The sequence below is a fragment of the Erpetoichthys calabaricus genome, chromosome 10, assembly GCF_900747795.2.
Source record: "Erpetoichthys calabaricus chromosome 10, fErpCal1.3, whole genome shotgun sequence".
NCBI classification, from domain to species: Eukaryota; Metazoa; Chordata; class Cladistia; order Polypteriformes; family Polypteridae; genus Erpetoichthys; species Erpetoichthys calabaricus.
Genome location: NC_041403.2, coordinates 112,456,218 through 112,479,551, shown reverse-complemented (window position 1 = coordinate 112,479,551; position 23,334 = coordinate 112,456,218). Strand labels below are relative to the sequence as shown.

Here is a 23,334-nt window from a genome sequence, read left to right as displayed (position 1 = left end):
TTGTAAAGGTGACTCTACAAATACCCAAATCAGAAGGTGGCATGGCACTACCCAACTTTGCATTTTTTTTCTGGACAGCAAATATACAAACTATAAAGACCTGGAAATTGGCACAAATTAATGAATTTACTCCAGCCTTGTCAGGAATGGTAAAAAAAATCTTGCTGTTCTTCTTTATACTCCTTTTTTTGTCCCCCAGTAAATACTAACCTTTGTCAATATACCAATAATCCAGTCATCCATCAGTCATTCGGAATATGGATGTTTTTTAAGGCAGTGAAGCATTAATCTGTTGCTCCTCTTCACGATAATTATATACTATTTATGTTTGAGAAGATTAGAAAAGGTAATCTTTGGAAAATGTTTGGGATTAAGACATTTAGAGATCTATATATAAATAACATATTTGCATCTTTTGAACAATTAAACTTCAAATTTAACTTCCCAGCAACACAATTTTTTCACCCTTTTCAAATTTGAAATATTATTAAAAGAAACTTATCTTACTGATCAGTTTTGAAGACTCAGACATCATCTCAACAATATCTCAAATCAATTCCCCCTCAACAATCCTAGGGTATGGTGTGAAAAGGACTTTTCAATTAACATCTGAGAGAAAGAAGTGGAAGTCAGCCCTACATAGAATACACGGATAGTTCTGTATGTGCAAAGCATTTTAAAATTAAAAAAAAAAAAATTGATCACACTAGTTGTTTACAATTGCACAAAATGTATTCAGGGCAAGATCCAACCTGTGAGAATTGCAGTCTATTTCCAGCCTCGCTGGACCACATGTTTTGGGAGTGCACCAAATTAACATAATTTTGGAGAAAAATCTTTAAATCCTTATCAGAGAGCCTTGGTGTCACAATCACTCCTAACCACCTACACCTGAACACCAGCAAAACCAAGGAGCTGGTGGTGGATTTTAGGAGGCCCAGACCCCTCATGGACCCCGTGATCATCAGAGGTGACTGTGTGCAGATGGTGCAGACCTATAAATACCTGGGAGTGCAGCTGGATGATAAATTAGACTGGACTGCCAATACTGATACTCTGTGTAAGAAAGGACAGAGCCGGTTATACTTCCTTGGAAGGCTGGCGTCCTTCAACATCTGCAATAAGATGCTGCAGATGTTCTATCAGACGGTTGTGGCGAGCGCCCTCTTCTACGCGGTGGTGTGCTGGGGAGGCAGCATTAAGAAGAAAGACGCCTCACGCCTGGACAAACTGGTGAGGAAGGCAGGCTCTATTGTTGGCATGGAGCTAGACAGTTTGACATCTGTGGCAGAGCGACGGGCGCTCAGCAGGCTCCTATCAATAATGGAAAATCCACTGCATCCACTAAACAGTGTCATCTCTAGACAGAGGAGCAGCTTCTGCGACAGACTGCTGTCACTGTCCTGCTCCACTGACAGACTGAGGAGATCGTTCCTCCCCCAAACTATGCGACTCTTCAATTCCACCCGCGGAACGTTAACATTTAACATTATACATAGTTATTGTCTGTTTTTCACCTGCATTATTATCATTCTTTAATTTAATATTAGTTATTGTATCAGTATGCTGCTGCTGAAGAATGTGAATTTCCCATTGGGATTAATAAAGTATCTATCTATCTATCTATCTATCTATCTATCTATCTATCTATCTATCTATCTATCTATCTATCTATCTATCTATCTATCTATCTATCTATCTATCTATCTATCTATCTATCTATCTATCTATCTATCTATCTATCTATCTATCTATCTATCTATCTATCTATCTATCTATCTATCTATCTATCTATCTATCTATCTATCTATCTATCTATCTATCTATCTATCTATCTATCTATCTATCTATCTATCTATCTATCTATCTATCTATCTATCTATCTATCTATCTATCTATCTATCTATCTATCTATCTATCTATCTATCTATCTATCTATCTATCTATCTATCTATCTATCTATCTATCTATCTATCTATCTATCTATCTATCTATCTATCTATCTATCTATCTATCTATCTATCTATCTATCTATCTATCTATCTATCTATCTAACTATCTATCTATCTATCTAACTAATATAAATAGTGGTGTCACTGAAAGCACACTCACTTTCTCCATAACAGTCTGGTATAACAAAGTATGTGCTCACTTAAAACATAAACCGCAGCATGTTATTTCGACAGCACAAAAGTTTGTAGGCCTGAAATTGGACTCCATTGAGGTACTGTACATATCATATGCCAGGAAACATGCTGGAAATCTAAGCAAAAACTACACTCACACTAGAAACCATTCCCCTCGGTTATTACCACCAAGGAAATGTTACCAGTCCCTAATACAAGAGTAGACATAGAAACCCTTTCCTGCAGCAGGTTATTATGGTTAAACACAGTCTCTGATTCATCTTGGTTTTTCCTGACTTCTGTTCTCCTCAATTCAATATTGATTTTTAATTTTATATAGGATTTATCCAATATATTTTTGGGTGGGAGTAAAGTTCTACTTTACTATATTATTTTATATATCTTTGTGTACTGTACAGTGATCCCTCGCTATATCGCGCTTCGCCTTTCGCGGCTTCACTCCATCGCGGATTTTATATGTAAGCATATTTAAATATATATCGCGGATTTTTCGCTGCTTCGCGGGTTTCTGCGGACAATGGGTCTTTTAATCTCTGGTACATGTTTCCTCAGTTGGTTTGCCCAGTTGATTTGATACAAGGGACGCTATTGGCAGATGGCTGAGAAGCTACCCAACTTACTTTCTCTCTCTCTCTCTCTCTCTCTCTCTCTCTCTTTCTCTTGCGCTGACGTAGGGGGGTGTGAGCAGGGGGGCTGTTCGCACACCTAGACGATAGGGACGTTGCTACTTTCTGTGTGCAGCTGCTTCCTGAAGGGCATGCTGCACGGTGCTTCGCATACTTAAAAGCTCAAAGGGCACGTATTGATTTTTGACTTTATTTTTCTCTGTCTCTCTTTCTCTTTGTCTGCTCCTGATGGAGGGGGTGTGAGCTGCCGCCTTCAACAGCTTTGTACCGGCGGTGCTTCGCATACTTAAAAGCTAAACAGCCCTATTGATTTTTTTTTTGACTGCTTGCTTTGTTCTCTCTCTCCTGACGCGCACGCCTTTGAAAAGGAAAATATGTTTGCATTCTTTTAATTGTGAGACGGAACTGTCATCTCTGTCTTGTCATGGAGCACAGTTTAAACTTTTGAAAAAGAGACAAATGTTTGTTTGCAGTGTTTGAATAACGTTCCTGTCTCTCTACAACCTCCTGTGTTTCTGCGCAAATCTGTGACCCAAGCATGACAATATAAAAATAACCATATAAACATATGGTTTCTACTTTGCGGATTTTCTTATTTCGCGGGTGGCTCTGGAACGCAACCCCCGCGATGGAGGAGGGATTACTGTATACAATGTTGTGGTGATGTCATTTCTATACTGTGTTGTTCAATTCTTTCCACCTTGTTAGTTTATGGATGTAACACCAAGAGAAATTCCTAGCAACTATGTTACTTGACATTAAAATTCAAGTTCTGTTTTTTTTTTGTTTTTTTTAGAGATTTTCACCCAGTTTTGATTTTCAGGTTTTCAGGTGGGCCCACCTGTTTATTAGGGGATTTTGGGACCTGTCATATTAAAAACCATATTCTGCAGGGCACAAGGGAGGTTTTTCAGATACAGATGATCCATTATTGTATTTCAGTCTGTTCACAAGTGACATAGCGACATATTGCATATAATTGTGAGTGCACAGCATCTGATCCAGCAACACACACTGCACCCAAATTCCTGGTTGCACATGTAGTCTGATACCAGTGACAACAAGCTACGGGTTTTGTTTGAGTTTGTATATAATTCAGATGCCTGAAGTTGAAATGCACTGGTTAACAAAATCTTTACATGAAACATCTTATTGAGAGAAGAACATAAGTGAAAAATGTTTTAGATATTTGCATTTCCTTGACAACAACTTACCTGTCACTTCTCAGAGAAGTGAGAAATCCTTTTTGAAAATAAAACCATAGAATGTTGTTTATTGACGAATCAGATTTCTTCCATTGCTTATTTTGAATGTCTGCCAAGGGTCTACTTGGCTGTTCTTGTGCATTGGCTGCTCAAGTCTACTATTAAACTTTGAAATTTCATTCTAGATTTCTGTGGTTCTCTCACCATAGCCAGGTGAAGCACAGACAATGTTTCAAGCTCAGGCCCCTTCCGAATAAGTGCCCCTCAGATATACTGTAATTAAATCTGTTAGTTTAATGTAGGTCCCTTGTGGTAAAGCATGTTAGAGTTGGTGACAATTTGTGGTTTTAACTATATAAATAAAGGGTGATTGGACTCCAGAGGAGTGCAAGTGTATGTGGGATGTTTGGGCTTCAGACGTTGATGGAGTGATCAGCTGGTAGTGCATTCACGTGCAGATGTGTGTGGTTCGGTTGATTGCTTCATTAGTGTTCAGAGGTCTATCTAGCTTGTGATTGCTAGAGTGCCAATGGAGGCAAGTGAGGAGATGTTGGAACACCAATCGAGGAGAGTGCCTGTGGACATGAGGATACCTGAGCCTAGGTGGCCAAGTGAATTCTGATCTTGATTTGTTTTTATGGATCAGAGTTTTCTTTTAGCCTTAGTTTTATGAAAGAAGTTTTATTGCTTATTTATTTGTCTTTTATTCCTGTATAAGAACACCTACTTTTATTTTGGATTATTTATTAATATTTAATGGAAGGTGCACTGTGTTTGTTTTATATGTGAAATATTGAAGCCCTATTTGTTGAATAAAAGCACTATTGCACTTTGCACCATACTCCTGCTGTGATCAGTGGCCTTTTTGCCCTGGCTGATCTCGGTAGATAACAATTGACTATTTCTGCTTTAAGAGGGACAAGGCAGCTGCAGCTGACCCAGATTGTCACATCCCTGAAATAAGCTAACTGGCCTAATATAATTACAAAATGTAATGAAACTGAAGAATAAAAATGTTTTTTAAAGTTTACTCATGATTCCTGTTTACTGTGTACTCGGAAGCATGAAAAGAATGCAATGTTACTATGTGGTCAAAGCATGATGTCGGGGTTTTTCCTTCTCCCGAGTGACCAATTATGGAGATCATCCAAGCGTGACAGAAATTAATGTGAAGAGTGTTATTATTCAAGTCGTAGATAGTAGAGGACAATATTTTAGTTTTAATGCAATTTAATGCAGCTTCAAGCATTGAAAGATGCTTTTAATTCAAATTAAATGTTTGAATTAAATCATCCTTCAGCAATGCATCCAAAGCCAAAATATGCAATTTGTGCTTTCATGTTAGTTGTTTAATTCTGATTTTGGTTATATTACTCGAATATAGGCTTTATTATTAGAATAGCGTCATAGCTGAAATGCTGAGTGTGCCCTTAGATGCGTCTGAGAGAGAGAGCGAGCGAGCGAGCTGAATGCTGGAGGCCTGCTAGCTATACCAAGGAAAGAGCAAGCCGTAGAATGAAATGAGAAAGGACGTAGAACAAGAAAACAGATGGTGGTGAAAAATAGCATGCATATTACAAGACCGTACCAGAGACAAGAACAGACTGGAAGATAATAATGTGAAACAAGAATCCTAGCTAGGGCAAGGCCAGGCCACGTCAAAACCCGAAGATCAAAAAGAAACATAAGTGAACCCAGCATAGGTGCAAACCAAAAGTCAGAGTCAAAAAGAAGATTGAATAAATGAAACAAAACTCCGCACTTTGACCTACTTGAATTACAAATTAACTGTCACTAAAGATTTTTGAAGTTTACCCAACCGAGGGATACCAGAACATGAAACAACCTCTATATACCATATAGACCATGTACATCACAAGTGTGGCAATTGCAGTCGCGTTACAGGTTTCCTGTGTCATATAAACAAAAGAATACAACGAAATGAAATAAGAAAGGAACTTTATGCAAATAAACAAAAATTAATAGAAACCTCCACAAAATGTTTTCACATGACAAAAAAATATAGACACAAAACCAACGCAAGTACTACATAATCCGCACTCCAAGGGGAAACAAGTAGAGAAATTTGTCCAGTAACTGAGGGCCATGCACTTTCCAGGCCAAAACTCAAAAATGCTCTTCTGGACCATAACCATGTCAACAAGGTATTTAGTTTGGGAACCTTGTTTCATAGAGTCCATAATTTTATGTACCTCAAGTTCTTTATGACTGTCAACCAATACTGGAAGAGGAGCAGGGCTAGAAAACTGACAAGGATGGACAGACTTAAGATGAAAAATGTGAAACGAGGATTGGGATCTGAAATGTGCTGTAGTGTCAGTTTGTATATCTCAGGATTTTCCTAAGTAAATGGTAATTTCAGAGAATTGTCTCGACTTGCCAACCACACTCTCTGCCCCTACTTAAAATTAGGATGGCAACTATGCCTCTTATCAGCATAAGATTTAGAAGAGCTCCTGTCTCTACCAGCTGTTTTCTTAAACTTGGCTAATCATGCTGCAAAGAATACAAAAATCTTAAAAAAAGTAGAAATGGAAGGTTTTGAATCATTACATTGAAGAATACGGGGCTTCAAACCATACTGTATGGTATGGTATGGCAATATTAAAGTCTAGTTAGACTTGCTTGCTTTTGTTCATTGGGAAACTGAAGGAACTGGGAAGAATAGCTTTTTGAATATTTTTTTTTGTAACTGTTTTTTCATTTTTTACTCTATATTCTATACAGTAAACACATTTTCAAAGATTTTGTATCTTTTTTTAATGTCATTTAAAATATTTTTATTTCTTGTTTAGTTCTTATTTTTTATTTTGCACAATTTATTTTGAATATAAATTAAATCAATTCATTCTTTTAAAAAACAACTTAAAACTCTTTTGTTCAGGAAGGCATTTAACTTATTCTCACAGTCCAGCACTCCTTTCAGTTTAACCTTTCTGTCCAGGTAATCGGAATGATTTACATTTGTGTTACAAATTATTTAGTTTATTTAGGGTTTTGTTGTAGTATTTTTATTTTTTGCATTTTATTCTGGCTTTATTCTGTTATTCTAATTCAAAGCTTGGCATTTCCCTTATTTATCTTTATCATGTGTTTTATGCTGATATTTTGTAGCCAATGTTGTTTATTTGTTTTTTCTTCTTTTTTATTCTCCCGCTATGCATTCAGAAATTCTGTGAAGTGCTTTGAACATGGAAAAGGTGTTATATAAATAAAATGTATTATTATTATTATTATTATTATTATTATTACTACTACTACTACTACTTGTTTAAAATGGTCGTTATGAAAAGAAATTTCACTATAGAACTACCCGCTGTAAACCTGTGAAATTGGGCCAGCAGAAGCAACTAAACTGGATTCAGTCTGAAATATATATATGTTTGTTGATTATACCGTGATATATATTATAGCCGTGACAATTTTGTATTATATTGTGATATAGATTTGTGACTATACCACCCGCCCCTACTCTCATAACCTTTTGAAATTTGGTGGTGAAGTTGTAAGCACATTTTTGCTCAGGTCTTCTCAACTATGTCTTGACTTGCTTTATTAAATCCAGTGACTTGACTCGACTTGACTTGCTTGAATGTAATCCTTATAACTTGAAACTTGAAGGGCAGGACTTGAAGCTTACTTGAGACTTGCATATGCAGGACTTAGTCCTATTTCTGGTTCAGATAGACTCCTAGGTATTTACTGTATGTCTACACCATCTAAGAGTATTGATAATGCACTTATTTTTATAATGTACTTGTGTTGTGTTTTCTCTCTTTTACTATTGTTTACCAATGTTCACCTTATACAGTTTCATGCTAAAAGTTTCTACACCCCTATATGCTGCATTACATATTTTGTTGACATATGAAGTAAATAACAGGCTAAAACAATATGCATTGTTATGGAAATATTAATGTACCAGCAATGTACTGAAAATGTAAAAAAAAAAAAAGAAAAAGAAAAAAACAATTGTGGCATTTGCAATATGTGGACACCATTTCAGTTGTAAGCTCTTAGAACTCATTAATTTGTTAGTCTTGTCTGGCTTAGCTCGTTAGAGTTAGTTTCGTCCAGAACCATTATTAGGAACTGTCATCTAATGACTGTTCCAGAGCTTAATACATTTTTTGACTTTTCAAACATTGTGCAGTCCTGAACAACCATGAGCTGTTCTAAGGAAGTGACAGAGGATCTGAAAATTTAATTTATTAATACCTATGAAGCATGGGAATGCTTTTCAGAGATATCAAAGCACTTCTGTCTAACAATTTCCACAGTCCAAAATGTCATTAAAAAATGATAGTTAAGGGGAAGTGTGGTGGTCAAGGCAAGATGTGGAAGACCAAGAAAACATACAGATAAAATAGCCAGTATTCTATGCAGGAAGGCAAAGCAAAATCTCCATAATAATAATAATAATAATTCATTATATTTATATAGCGCTTTTCTCAGTACTCAAAGCGCTATCCACACAGGGAGGAACCGGGAAGCGAACCCACAATCTTCCACAGTCTCCTACCACTGCACCACCTGTGGGACAAGACTGCAAGGGACCAGCATGTAGGTTTAGCTGAGAAAGGAGCGCTGGTGCACTGCTCTACTGTGTAGCATTACTAACATGCAACCTTTATGCAAGAACCATCAAAACAAAGCTTTACTTATGACTTCAGCATAGAACACAACTTCTTAAAGGATCAGTGTGGTATTTTTCAAGTTCAACTTGTTTCTTTATAAATATGGTATACAGTGGGTATATTAAAGATTCACCCCCCTTCAAAATATTCACCGCCTGAAATGGAGACACACACAAAATAAAAAATTTCAAGTTGTATTTACTCAATGCAACTTATAACTGCCAAGTGAAAGATATAATAGCAATGGTTCAGAAAAAAAAAAATAGAATTAAAAAACCAGAATCAATGAGGTGGTTGAATGATCGCTCCGCTATGTCAGTACTTTTTGAAATGTCCTTTCTTAGCAGAAAACTAAATGGGAAATGTTGTTGTTGATGAGTGAGTGAACCATTCAGTCTCGTTTGCTTTTTATATAAAATATTGTGACAACAATCTTGTTGGATGAGCAAAGGTGGTTATAATAAAGGAGAAGGGTTTCGAAATATAAGTATCCATGGCTTTGATTAAAGTGGTAAAAGCTTACATATACATGCAAGCTGTATCCATACCATGACTTGTAAACCAGTTGTGCTTTCATCTTCATCAAGGGCACATCAGCATGTTAAATTTTCTAAATAGGAATGTGAGTTTATAGACTAGAGAAGGGATTTTTGTTAAGTTCTCATCTGTCATGCACATTTTTAATGTAGGTGTTTTGTCTTCCCATTTTGTACTATTAATGTGTAGCCTTTGCCAGAATACCTCGAATCTCAAAAACTTACCACTGTTTATAAGGAACTAGGGGGTTCGCCCCTGCTCGCTTCACTCGCCACCACCCAACCCATACCCCCCCCCCGCATCTCTGCCGCTTGTGTTGTGAAGAGGGGGGCTGAACACACCCCAAGGAGACGCGATCGCTCCTCTGAAGCCCCCTCTTAAACAGTGATACAATGGGAAACAAATATATATTTTTTTCCCTCCTCTTTGCTCGTTCAGCTGCTGGCTTGCTGCTGCCGGCTTGTTGCTGCTGCTGTGCCGCGTCATCTGCATCACTGCAGAGCTTCAGACATTTAAAAGCCTGTACAGCAGCTGTCCTACTCTTTGTCTTTTATTTCTGGCCCTGGGCGTGGTTAAATCTCATGGTCTTGTCTCGCAGGACATGAGTTCTTGATATTTTTTAGTTTATAATTTAAAAACAGAATAAGATTCTGAATATCTAACAACATCACATTAAATTTCGATAAATTCTGAAAAGAATGATACCAAACATATATATGTAGGTTTTAAAATACAGTAAGCCCGATTTAAAGCATGATAAAAAATGTGACATAAAAACGTCGCATAAAATCGTTGCACAAAATTGTTGCACTTTTAGGCTTAGGATTTTATATATATAGAATAGATGTTGTGTTATTTTGTGCCAGTGTGTGCTGCAGTGCTGTGTGTGAATGGTATGACAATAAAGCCACTTGACTTGACTTGTAAGTAAGAAAAACCACTGTCTAAGGTTTATGAAATATAGGAATGCCTAGAACTCTAGAAATGTGCTTTCTGTTGCCCTTAACTGATTTGGGTTATTGGTTGCGTTGTTTCACTTACTGTACCTAAGGTTACTCTTTAAGAAGCAATCAGACCCTGGGCCTCCATTAAGAGAAGTATCCTTGAATGTCATTAGTACAAGTACAAGTGAATACTGGCAACCATACAACAAGATAAAATGCTGATGTGTAGTTTCAGGTGGTACACAGACTTATAGTTACTTTAAATGTCTCTAGTTAAGGCACCATTTTTGGTCAGCTTTTTTCAGAACAGGCTGCATGTCTGTCTCAATATGGCTGCCGAGCTCTGCTCTTCATTGTCTTGTCCTTTTCACTTCATGGTGTGTGAGATGCTCCTTCATCAGTTGTTTGTAAGAGAGAGAGAGGGGGGTAAAGCAAGCAAATTTATAGATTCTCTGCCCATACCCTGCAGCCAATAGGGCGTCATGATACTTAAAGGCTTCTGATTCAAGCCGATTCTAAACAGCCATACTTCAGACCAATGGGGCACAAAATACCTTTTACACCTGTCCCCAAACTCGTGTGTTGAGCTGAAGCTTTCCAGCAAGGCTGTCTTGCTTTCCTGTGGGGGTTGATTAAGAGAGTCCTGCAGAGAAACATTTACCAAATTGGTTTGAGGCACTTTCCCCCAACCCTTTCGTAAAATTACAGACTCGGTCCTAAAAGTGGAGGAAGGGGTTCTTAACCATCAAACCATTGCTGTTCTTATCAATGATATACATTAGTGTTATAAGTTACAAATAAAGACATACAAAGTATTTATCAACTTGTATGCAAAATTTCACGCCACAACAATAGGCAAGCCTGGACAGAATTTTATTAAAATGTTATTAGCATACATAGTGTGACGGATGGCTGGAGCTCTTACCCGTCTGGGATGACAGAGGGCAGTTCCCCTGGGTTGTTATGGTGTCCTGGCTTTGGAGCATGGAAGCTCAACCATGCTGGGGCCCATTGCCATCACTAGGGGGTGCATGGGAAATGGCTGAGCCCTCCTCTGCGTGGATACCGCCACACTGAGAAGTACGCCTGGAAGGAGATCACGGGACACCTGTGGCACTTCTAAGTGCTCTATAAAAGGAGCCACCTCACTCCAGTCAGGGAGCCAGAGTTGGGAGGAAGCAGACAAAGCTTGCCAGGAGCAATGGAGGTGGAAGGAGGGAGAGAGATAGAGAGAGAAGAAAGACAAAAGTACTGTATGCTGTGTTTATTGCTGTGTTAGGCTTTGGGACTGTACTTGGACAGGTGGGAAACAACTATTTGGAAGTGTTTTCCACAAGGAGCTGCTAAATAAAAGGTCTTGTTTTGTGCCACACTTGTGCCTATGTCTGTTGTGTTTGGTATTTGGGGAGCTGTGTGCCCCCAGGTGATTACAATAGGAAAGACTTTTGAAGTTAAAGTGCTAATACTTTGCATGGTGAGTGATTTTTCAACACGTTTAAAAATAAATAAGTAAGAAATAAATGTAGCATTGGGGAGAATGCCATTAAATATATTTTGAATAATTTTCAAAACATTTAATAGCAGTTTTGTCTATCCATAATACACACCTACAAGTGTTGTACATTAACACTTAACACAGAGCACATTTAGAACTGCCAGTTGACCTGACATGTGTTTTTGACATGTGAGAATAAAATTAGAGCAATTGGAGGAAAACCCATACAGACACAGGGCGAACATATGAAGTTCATATGGTCATCAACCAGAAATTTGAATCTTATGGTGCTGAACCCAGGAGGGATTGTCAAAATATGGAAATTATCAGTTTCTAAATAACTGATACACTGGAAAGTAAAAAGTAAAGTTTATAAGTGAATATTTCAGATGTGGAAGAAAAAAAAAGTATTCTCAGTATTATATCATTAAGTTGCATTTTTAATGTACTTATGAGTACAACTACATAGCTAAAGCCTGCATCTGAAAAATGAAGAGTTGATTTACTTTCAAAGCACTTTTTAATGTGCAGGCAAAACTACTGAATATTTGTTTTTCCATGTTTTTTAACATTTCTAATAATAATACCATTTATTTTTAATTTCTCCCCTTTTCTTTCAGAAAGAGCTTTGGTGATTAACAAACTTTTGCTGCAGTTCTATCATCAAAATTTTTGTTTTGGAAGCAAAGATGTCCCAAATTCAGGTCCAGAGTACAGCTCTTACTCTCTCCACAGGAAACCCTCTCCAAAATAACTCACAACCAATGAAGCCTCTTATTCCTCAGCCTATGATGAGTATTCCTTCTGCACCAGGGTGTCTGCCATCTGAGAATGCTGGACATCCAGTTAAAAGCTCATCCTTGCCATCATCTTCTGCTACCCCCATTAGTGCAGCTGTAGGTATGTGTTACTAGTAAAGTGGGCTAGGCAGCCACTTGGTTATTAATTCACAATGTTCATCAAAAGTTAAAAGGCAATAAAAATACAGGGTAAAGTCACAGATGCTGCAAAAACAAATCAAATCACCTGGGTTAATATGAGTGGTTGGAGTTACTTAATTGGTATGTAGTCAGATAGTATGGCCTGTTTTTTATGTTTGACTACATACAAAAAATATTACTTGATTTTGCTGTTAATCACAAATTAATATTCCCTTTTGTAATTGACTATTGTTAAAGTTAAGTCATATCCCTATTGGGAAATTAAGTAGGTCTCTTATACCTAGTAAGCAAAGCCCTTGAAGTCAACCCATCTTGCATCTTTTTAATTGTGAAAATTGATTTCAAATAATTATATATTCTGAACTGAAATTAATATTTGCAATACATTACATTACTAGTGTTTGTTCTGGTAGCAGCAACACAGAACTTAATATCTGGTGCTGTTAACAAAGCCCTTTGCATTCTGTTAGGTTAAGGGTAAATGTTTGCTGCAATTTACATAGCCCTAAAACTGAGTAGATTAATCAAATTAACAGTATATGCTACTTGATGGCACAGGATTCTGATGTTTTCAGAATTCATTACTCATAAAACAAGGAGCATTTATTATTGTATTCTACATTTATTTTTCATAAATGAAAATGTCTTTTGATTAAAAAAGTAAGCTTTTGTTTTTCATTTGGTCCAAGGTCCTTTATAATTTTAAACAGACTGATTTTCTGTTTCCACAGTTCCCCACATGGCAAACCCCAAAGAGAAAACCCCAATGTGTCTTGTGAATGAGTTAGCCAGGTTCAATAAAGTCCAGCCTGTATATAAACTTTTAAGTGAACAAGGACCAGCTCACTCCAAGGTAAAACAGTTTGCTTCTTACTTTGTTTTGATTTCCAATGTAAGAAATTACCGGACAAGTCGAAAACAGTTGGGGATCCACCCCGTATATTGTGCAGAAAATGAGTAGACTATCGAGACTGATCTGAGTTCCAAAAAACTGGGACTGACTGAAAGGGTAAACAGCAGGCATTTATAGCGGGGAAAACAGGAAGGGTGTGTTTGCCGGAAAGGAATTGGTGTGAGGTCATCTGTGGGTGCCGGTAGTGATGTCATCAGTGGGGGCCAGAAGTGAGGTCAGGAACAGGCAGAAGTGAGCTTTAGCTGGTCTTTTCCTCAGATGTTCTATAGAAAGAGGAGAACAGGCATTAATACTCAGCGCCAACCCCTGTTCCTGCATGTCAGTACTCTGATTTGAACCCTTTGACTGCCTTCCAAGCACCCGTGAGTGACTTCTTTAATTTTAAATTCAGTATGTGGAGTATTATTGCCACCATTTCTTTAATGTCTAAAACTACATTACTACAATTTTTGACTAGTTAATATTGCATATTGCCTTATGCTGTTTAAATTAAGGAGGACACTGTAATTTCACACAACTTTTATTATTCTCTTATTAATTATAATGGGAGATAGCCCTTAACATTTGTCAGGACCTCTAATAATCACAGGAACTGTGCATTCCAGATCCCTAAAAATCCCATTTCAACCTATGTTGATTGTTCAGTAATAGACCTGCATTTGATAGGTGTTGCTTTTCTTTAATATTCTCTTCTATTAACCTGCCTGCAATACATATTAAGCTTAGGATATTTTCCTTTCTTGAATTTTCGTATCATTTATTACCTCATTAATATTCCCTGTAACTGCTGGCAGGTTATCAGCCTTGCAATATAACTTCAGAAAACATTTATTTCTGACCAACTCTTTAAAAAGAGCTAAATAGACTGATTCTGACATCCTTAAAAAAATGAACATGAGTCATATTGTGTCTTCGTTAGAGGTGGGCGATGTGACCAAAATTCTATATCACGGTATTTTTCTAAATTCTGCCGGTTTCACGGTATTAGACGGTATTTTTTTCCCCATGCATGAGTGGATGTTAACCACATTTTCCACTGCAATTACTGCAGTAGACTGGCTAAGAATAACCTATTAGACTGTTATGAGAATTGTACATCGTACAAAAAGACATTTTAATGTGCACACAAGTATTAATCCAGGTTTGCATGGCCCCATAAAGTGCTAGTTTTCAAGGGGGTGGCACTAAAGAGAAGGAATCACATTGCATGACAGATGCAGTCAAAATATAGAACCTTTAATTGAACAAATTTTGCAAAAGCTTAAACTATGATTTTGACAATATATTTTCAACCATCCAAAGAGGCATTTAGACTTAGTAAAATATCCAGAGGTGTTTATCAAAAGTTGGATTGCAATGAACACGTCTTAGAAAAGGAATAAATAGTAAATATTTTTTGTAAACCAACTACACTTTCTGTTAATGTTAACAATCTCTGTCCACTGACACATTAAAGTGACTTTTTAAACAATTTTACCATCATTAAACTGCATAATATTTAAACTAATAAATAATAACAATAAAACACATAATAGTATTACTGATAGTTGCACCATTACTTCAAGGCTTCAAGCCCAGGTGCATTACACAGTGTTCACCAAATTAAAATAAAATAAAACAAGTGCAATCTTGGTGATGACATCTTACCAAATGTACCATCATTTAGGCAAACTGCATTAATATGGACCTTGCTTCAAGCTAAGCTATATACATAAATAATAAAAACTGCAGCTTGCATTTATAATGCTGTTTGTGGTATAGCCCTATGGAAGCGCATTAGGGCCACTGTGAAGAAAAAAAAATATGGATACGGAAGAAAAAAACAAACTATATGTCGAGAATAAATTCGACATGTTGACTATGTCAAGATTAAAGTCGACATTTCCACTTTATTCTGAGTTTATTTTATAATTAAAGTAGAATGTTGTAAACTAAACTTCATCCTAAAATGAATGTTTAATTTACTAGATTTTCTCAAACCCCGTCACAAGTTAATGCAGCACATCAAATACTTTGTGTTAAGTGTTCCCCGACCCAGTCGTTAATCACTACGCTTCTTAAACTGACTTCCTCCGCACTAAGAGCAGGCGCCTGCAGCAATCACCGCACAGAATCCATTCACTTCATGATATTCCTGCTCTCTACCAAAACCACATGATAAACGTCTTTGTGAAATTAAAACTAGTTATTAACTTAGCCGACGGAGTGTTCAGAACTTTAAAAATATCTTCGTTATACATGTTTAATTATGCCATCCATTCAGAGTTGCGCCCATCTCTGAACAAGTCGATAGCACATCGCAGAATGAATACAAGCAAAACATACACTAGCAAGTACAAAAACAAGTACAACTTGGCTTGCATTATTATCCAGTAGTATAGAAACAGTATTTACACATCTGACCTTTTAAAACTAAAGTATCTCCAGGCGACGGATGTGACTCCTTTTTTTTGGCAAAAGTTCTTCTGTTCATCACATGTTCAACTTTACTTTTAGTTCAGTTTCGGAATGCTCTCTGTCCATTTTCACCGCGCGGCATACCTATGCTACCGCCCACTATTTGGTGGTGTAGCAGTGAAAAAGAGCCCTAGTGCAACAAATCTGTGTTTAGCGGTGTAACAGTGAAAAAGGTCCCCACTTAAACATCTCTCAACACCAGTTAGGGTACTGTTACCTAACATGTGGAGGTCTGTGCGACCCTCCAAGGATATGCCTCTCCAGACCATCACCAAACCGGTCATGCTGGATGATTATGGAGGTTGCATAATGTTCACGATGGAGTCTCCAGACTCTTTCACATTTGTCACATGTGCTCAATGTCAACCTGCTCTCATCTGTGAAAAGAATGGGGCACCAATGTGGAGCTGCCAATTGTGGTATTCCCTGGCAATTGCCAATCGAGCTGCACGGTGGTGAACTGTGAGCACAGGTCCCACTTGAGGACATCGAACCCTCATGCCACCCTCAAGATGTCTGTTTCTGACAGTTTGATCAGAAACATGCACACCATTAGCCAATTGGAGATCATTTTGTAGGGCTCTGTTAGTGCTCCTCCTGTTCCTCCTCACAGAAGAGAGCAGATACCGGCCCTGCTGTTGGGTTGACGCCCTTCTACGGCCCTGTCCAGCTAACCTCATGTAATGGCCTGTCTCCTGGTATCTCCTCCATGCTCTTGAGACTGTACTGGGAGACACAGCAAACCTTCTTGCGACAGCACATGTGGATGTGTCATCCTGGAGGAGCTGGACTATCTGTGCACCCTGAATCGGCTAAAGGTACCACCTGATGCTACCAGTAGTGACAAGGACACTAGCAAAACCAGAGAAGACTCTGTCAGGAAGCATAAGGAGAGAGCAATTGTCTATGGTCACCACCTGCAAATCCATTTCCTTTTTGGAGGTTGTCTTACTGTTGCCTCTCAGGTGTACCTGTTGTCACTTTCATTTGTACCAAAGCAGGTAAAGTTGATTCACAATCACTTATCTTTCTTAACTGGACAGATTGATATCCCTGAAGCTTAACTGACTTTGTGTTAGACTGTGATGATTTAAGTGTTCCCTTAATTTTTTTTCAGCAGTGTGTATTTATACAGGTGTGTTTTTTTTATACATTCAGTGCATCAGCTAGACATTTTACCATTTTGCAGGTGAAATGCAAGCACTTGGGAATAATGGACACTTTGATCATTATGAAGCACAGAGTATAGTTGAATTTCAAGGAAAGTGGTAGAAGTGGGTGTCCTGTAAAACCTAAAACAGTGCAGAGGATATAAAAAAAACAAGCAGCAATACTAAAAGTTAGTTAAAACTAAGAAATTATCTGAGTATCTCTAGTTCAAATATTAAATTATTTGATAGTGTGCAAATATCTGTTTGTTTGGTTTCATGACATCTCTGTAGAAGTAATGCATCCTTTATGATTCCAGCCCTTTTCACACCTTACAGTTACCAAGGAAGTAGTACGTGGCTCATATTTTCACCTAGTGTTATATATAACAAAATTTTATATTCTATATATGAATAGACATGAAGGTATTTGATATGGTGTGGATATTTATATCAAGAAGTCTACAAATAGAGAAAATCTTAAAATAGTCTTTTATTTCTGAGCTTTCAACACCTACCAGTTGTCATCATCAGAGGAAATGGTGAGATGTACATGTATCAAAGGCAATATATAGCAAATGGGAAAGGTGGGGGTGTGGATTTATAAGGTGGAGGTTCAGAGGATGTAGGTTTTAAAGTCTTTTTTTTTATTTGGATGTTCTTCTTTTTAAACCTGCATATGCTGAGTTCATGTAAAAGTTTCTGTTAATGGCATTTTCATTTGATAGCCATGATTCAGCCAGCTTCCTGGCACTATTAGTATTTGCTAAGATACTAAGATGTCTAATGAATGTAATCAATTATTTATTATTTAAGACTCAGACCCTGATTTAAAGGGCTTGAGTCTTAAATAGCAAAAGAATTAAATGAAGATAATTAGTAGCAACAACTAGTCACTAATTAAGAAAATGGTTAGAGTGAAAACCTGTAGCCACTGTGGCTCTCCATGATTACAGCTGGCCACCCCTGTAATATATTATTTATTAAATAGCAATTTTTATTCTTTATCACAATGACAGAGAGGGGTAAAGGCTTATTTTTTTATTTTTCATGTATGTTGCAAATTATAGCTTTTATTGGGTTTTGATTGGCAGTGGGCAATTTATCTGTCAATTTATTTATGTTGAAATGGACATATGGATGTATTAATTTGTAATTTGGGAAAATAGATCATTATAAATCTTTATGAAAGTTAGTAAATCAATGAATGTAGGAAATTAGTGTATGGTCTTTTTTGTTGGTAGTGTGGTGTCACTTATTTGTTTTCTTCTGCAGATATTTTCAGTACGATTGGCTTTAGGAGATCAGTGCTGGGAAGCTGAGGGAACCAGTATAAAGAAGGCACAACATGCAGCAGCTGCCAGTGCACTGGCTGAAACCACTTTGCCAAAGCCCAGTATTCGTTCACCTCGCCACACAGGCAGGAATTCAGGTAAAATATACCGGGAGTGATCAGAGTACTTTCAATTTCTAATCAGAATAATCTAATACATGTTTCTGTTGTTGCTCTGTTTTTAGTGTGTCTAATTGGGGCACACAAAAAACAGGAAGTTAGCAGAATATGTTACTATTTTAATGGTTTTCTTACAAACTTTCTAGTAAAATGTTAATATTCTAATTGTTTTCTTATAAACTTTCCAGACAAATTTTGTTCAACTTTCTTAAAAATTCTGGTTCTTGACAAAACCTGCAATGTTGTTTTCTCTTGCCAGTTTCACATCTAACAATGATGACATCACGAAAACATCTTATCTTTCATGAAGATCTGAGTCGGACTTTTCAACATTCTGAAAGTGAGTTAGATTATACTTTTACATTTTCATCACAAATTACGATTATATATTTGGCTTGTATAAATGCCCCCCAGTTAAATATTGTCTGGATTCTGTTCTTTTTGTGCACATTTCATGTCTGCTGAAATAAAATATGCAATATAAATGCAATCCAACGTGTTTACTAGAATGAAATGTAAAGTATGTGCAAATGGTGCATTTAAGTTTGGCACAGTTTTATATTGTCGTAGTTTAAAACATATCAACCAAATTAGCGATTGCTTTTCACTACACCACACAATTTTTGTATCAGTTTAAAATGCAATGCAAGGGCATATAGCATTTTAATTCATGTCCATAGATCGCGTGTCATAACCAAAAGCAAAGCAAAAAAGTGCTGACACTTTTGTAAATCATTTTTGTACAAGCAGTGCTGTATTGTGGCGAAGAATCAATGTTTGGGTGCTAGGTAGACACATCCAAGGTCCTTTGCAGTTATGTTCAAGGTTTACTTTGCATATTTGACCAATTTAAAAACAGTTTATTTTTTTATGTGTCATCCGCATTTTCCTTGACTTCAACAGGTTCCCCTTATCTTTAATTTTTTTGATGAACACTCAGATGGACATGTGCTAAAAGGAGCCCATAGTTGTTGAGAGTCAGCTAAGCATACTAAGAGGTTAAAATAGTCAACGTTTTTACCCAACACTGTTTTTTTTTTATCTTGCTGAATTTAGGGCCCAATGAGTTGGTCACATTTTGTGACACTCAAAATAAAAAAAAAATATTAATGAATAAAATATTATTTAGTCATCTGGTAGGGTGTTTCTTTGGGGGTGTCCTAGGCATAGTATAATGAGGGAAGACACAAGAGTAGATGTGGCCTAAGAGCATCAGAGCATCTGCGAATATTTCAGGAGGAGCCAGTAAAAGTTGTTAGTAGGGCGGCTTGGTTTGTCTAGCTTGCCATGTTTCATCAGTGATCAGTCACCAGAAAAAAGTGAAAAAGTTGCTACTGAAGTAATGGAAAACTACTCATTTCAAACTTTAAATAAGTCCAGAGGGTCCAATGAATACTTCAGTGTTTTAAGCACCACATGACTCATTTTACAGTAACATGCTATGCTTTCTCAATTTTTATAATACTGTACTAATAACAGTTCCCTCTGAACTGACTTGCGACCTCTGCAGTGAATAGGTGCCAAAAACATGAAAGAGAAAGTGACAGCCATGAATGACCTCAAATGCTTCCTCTTTACCATAGAAAGCAATTTCAGAATGATGCACTGGGACTGCAGTGTGTTAGCATTTGTCCTTATCCAGCTTCTCACATACCACATCTCACATCTGTAAAAAACCATCCGAGAACAGAAGTGATTATGATTTTTGAGGGATTAGATCCTAGCTTGTACAAGTTTGAGTTGCTAACTGAATCAGTAGTGTCCCATGTTGTCTCAGACCTTGGATCTTACATACAAAGCTGGTGGTGAAATTTTCCAATAGAGTGCCTCATTCAAGTGTTTGCAGTTGGAACTGACCATTGTACAATTTACACAAAGAGTTACTAAAGATTTACTGTTTTTCAAAACACTCACCAAGTTAGTTAGAAGACTTGGGGAGTACATTCAGACTGGTACGGGAAGAAAGAAGACCATAAAGCGAGCAAAAATAGGGCTGCCTTCCCCTCCGTGCTCCTCTCTCCTCACTTCCATGCCTATATCCAACCAGCTTGAAGAAAGCTCACACCTTCAAGTTGAGAATCTAAATTGTGGTGTAATTAATTAAGCAAAGATTACCACAAGATGTGTTGACCTTTTCTCCAGTTATTCTGCAGGATGCCAACATAAGAACACTGACATGACAAGTCGCACTTGCTTCTCTTGTGGGAAATAAGAGTTTAATTCAGACATTTGCAGCCTTCTACACCAGTGGAGTTTGGGCTTGGAGAAGTAATCCTGTGCTGTCTGTTCTAGCAATAGCTATTCTAGCAAGTGAAAAGCAAATATCATGTAACTGTTATTTTGATTGCTGAGTTGAGATGTACTGTAGAAAGAACTTAAGATATAGAAAGTTGTTGATGTAAAAGCACATTGTCTTCATGGCAATGTATAAAGACAGAAAAATGTACTACTACTGATCAATTTTTGTGGGAAGAGAGTAAAACAAAATCTGACAATTTCTTGGATTTCTTTTCTGGAGCAATTATGGCACATTGCCAGTTAACAGGCAGTAGTTAACAACAGTTTGTTGTAAGATGGTCTGCATAATTCCATCCATCCATTTATCCAACCATCCATTCATCAATTAATCAATCTCCCTAACCCGTTTACCTAGGAAGGGTAGCAGGCCAGCTAGAGCCTATCCCAGCAATCATCAACCACAAGACAAGGGCAATGCCTGGACAGGGTTCCTGTCCATCATGGGAAGAACATACACTCTCCCATAATTAATAAGAGTATGTAATAACTAACTTTTGCAAGGTTGCACTGTTACAGTTCTAAGTTTATTTTCTTTTTGTGTGTTTTTTTGTAATCAATTACATTGTTATGTTTGCTCTGTATTAATATATATTTGTATGCCCAAAATACAAAAACTAATAGGTTTATAATTTTTTTTTTCACTCAAATTGACTATGCTTATGACTGTGGTAAACATTGAATAGTATAGTGCTTTCAAATTATACTGTATAAAAAAGGAATCTCTGAGTTTGGCAGATGATTTGTAAGCACTTTTTCCAAAGAAATCTTCCATATGCGATTTTTGACTTTTATTCTCTTTTCAGACAGTTTAAACCAAACAGTGGAGTTAAATGCACTCTGCATGAAACTTGGGAAAAAACCTATTTACAAACCCATTGATCCCTACCCAGGAATGAGGCCTAATTTTAACTATAATGTCAGGGCCCCAGGCCCTTATCCAAGGTGGGTATAGAGTCTTTAATGTACATTGTATTTATCAATGCCAGTATATTTATAAATTTAAGTCATGCTTGTATTTGTGTTGTTTATTATCAGCTAACAGCGTATGATCTTTATTATCAGGCAAATATAGGAAAAACTTAAGGTGAAGGGTAAAGAAAAAGCTACATTATGCATTTGGAGACGTGGAGATGGTTTTTGACAGGGTGCCATGAGAGGAGGGCATTGAGAAAGATGTGGGAAAATGGTTAGTGTCTTTGTTGATCTCATTGTATGAGGAAGTACAAAGTATGGTCAGAACAACAGATGAGGATAAGTTTTGATGTGAAGGTGGTCTTGTTCTAGGGGTCCATTCTGAACACATTTGTTTCCGAGAAAGCAGAAATTAACAAAACAAGTGTGTCAAGGATTCTCTGGGGAGCTCTTGAATGCTGATGATCTTGTATCAGTGACAAAAAGTGAGGAACAACTGAAGGAGAAGCTGCTGAAATGAAAAGTGTATGAAAATGCAGGAAAGACCAAGGTGATAATTGTAAGCAAAGGGACATGAAACTTGAAAGAGGAAGGCGCATAGACATGAAGCGTGTGTAGTAGAGATGCTCAAAAAAACTTGGTCTGATGCTCGGTTGTTGCAAGAGGATACATACAGTGCATCCGGAAAGTATTCACAGCGCATCACTTTTTCCACCTTTTGTTATGTTACAGCCTTATTCCAAAATGGATTAAATTCATTTTTTTCCTCAGAATTCTGCACACAACACCCCATAATGACAATGTGAAAAATGTTTACTTGAGGTTTTTGCAAATTTATTAAAAATAAAAAAACTGAGAAATCACATGTACATAAGTATTCACAGCCTTTGCTCAATACTTTGTCGATGCACCTTTGGCAGCAATTACAGCCTCAAGTCTTGTTGAATATGATGCCACAAGCTTGGCACACCTATCCTTGGCCAGTTTCGCCTATTCCTCTTTGCAGCACCTCTCAAGCTCCATCAGGTTGGATGGGAAACGTCGGTGCACAGCCATTTTATGATCTCTCCAGAGATGTTCAATCGGATTCAAGTCTGGGCTCTGGCTGGGCCACTCAAGGACATTCACAGAGTTGTCCTGAAGCCACTCCTTTGATATCTTGGCTGTGTGCTTAGGGTCGTTGTCCTGCTGAAAGATGAACCGTCGCCCCGGTCTGAGGTCAAGAGTGCTCTGGAGCAAGTTTTCATCTCTGTACATTGCTGCAGTCATCTTTCCCTTTATCCTGACTAGTCTCCCAGTTCCTGCCACTGAAAAACATCCCCACAGCATGATGCTGCCACCACCATGCTTCACTGTAGGGATGGTGCCAGGTTTCCTCCAAACGTGACGCCTGGCATTCACACCAAAGAGTTCAATCTTTGTCTCATCAGACCAGAGAATTTTCTTTCTCATGGTCTGAGAGTCCTTCAGGTGCCTTTTGGCAAACTCCAGGCGGACTGCCATGTGCCTTTTACTAAGGAGTGGCTTCCGTCTGGCCACTCTACCATACAGGCCTGATTGGTGGATTGCTGCAGAGATGGTTGTCCTTCTGGAAGGTTCT

The 23,334-nt window shown here is 37.5% G+C and overlaps 1 protein-coding gene across 5 annotated transcripts in view; it reads left to right on the top strand.

The window, feature by feature from the left end:
* Positions 1 to 23,334, top strand: part of stau1 (staufen double-stranded RNA binding protein 1) — an 814,059-nt gene that overhangs the window by 9,268 nt on the left and 781,457 nt on the right. For all 5 annotated transcript variants that reach the window (XR_003717528.2, XR_007936091.1, XM_051932847.1 and 2 more), the window contains exons 2-6: positions 12,233 to 12,512; positions 13,285 to 13,406; positions 18,347 to 18,503; positions 18,784 to 18,864; positions 21,626 to 21,764. Coding sequence is in view for 3 of the 5 variants with exons in the window: in XM_051932847.1 (XP_051788807.1) it covers positions 12,302 to 12,512; positions 13,285 to 13,406; positions 18,347 to 18,503; positions 18,784 to 18,864; positions 21,626 to 21,764 (710 nt within the window). In the remaining 2 variants the exon portion in view is untranslated. The remainder of the gene's footprint in view (positions 1 to 12,232; positions 12,513 to 13,284; positions 13,407 to 18,346; positions 18,504 to 18,783; positions 18,865 to 21,625; positions 21,765 to 23,334) is intronic.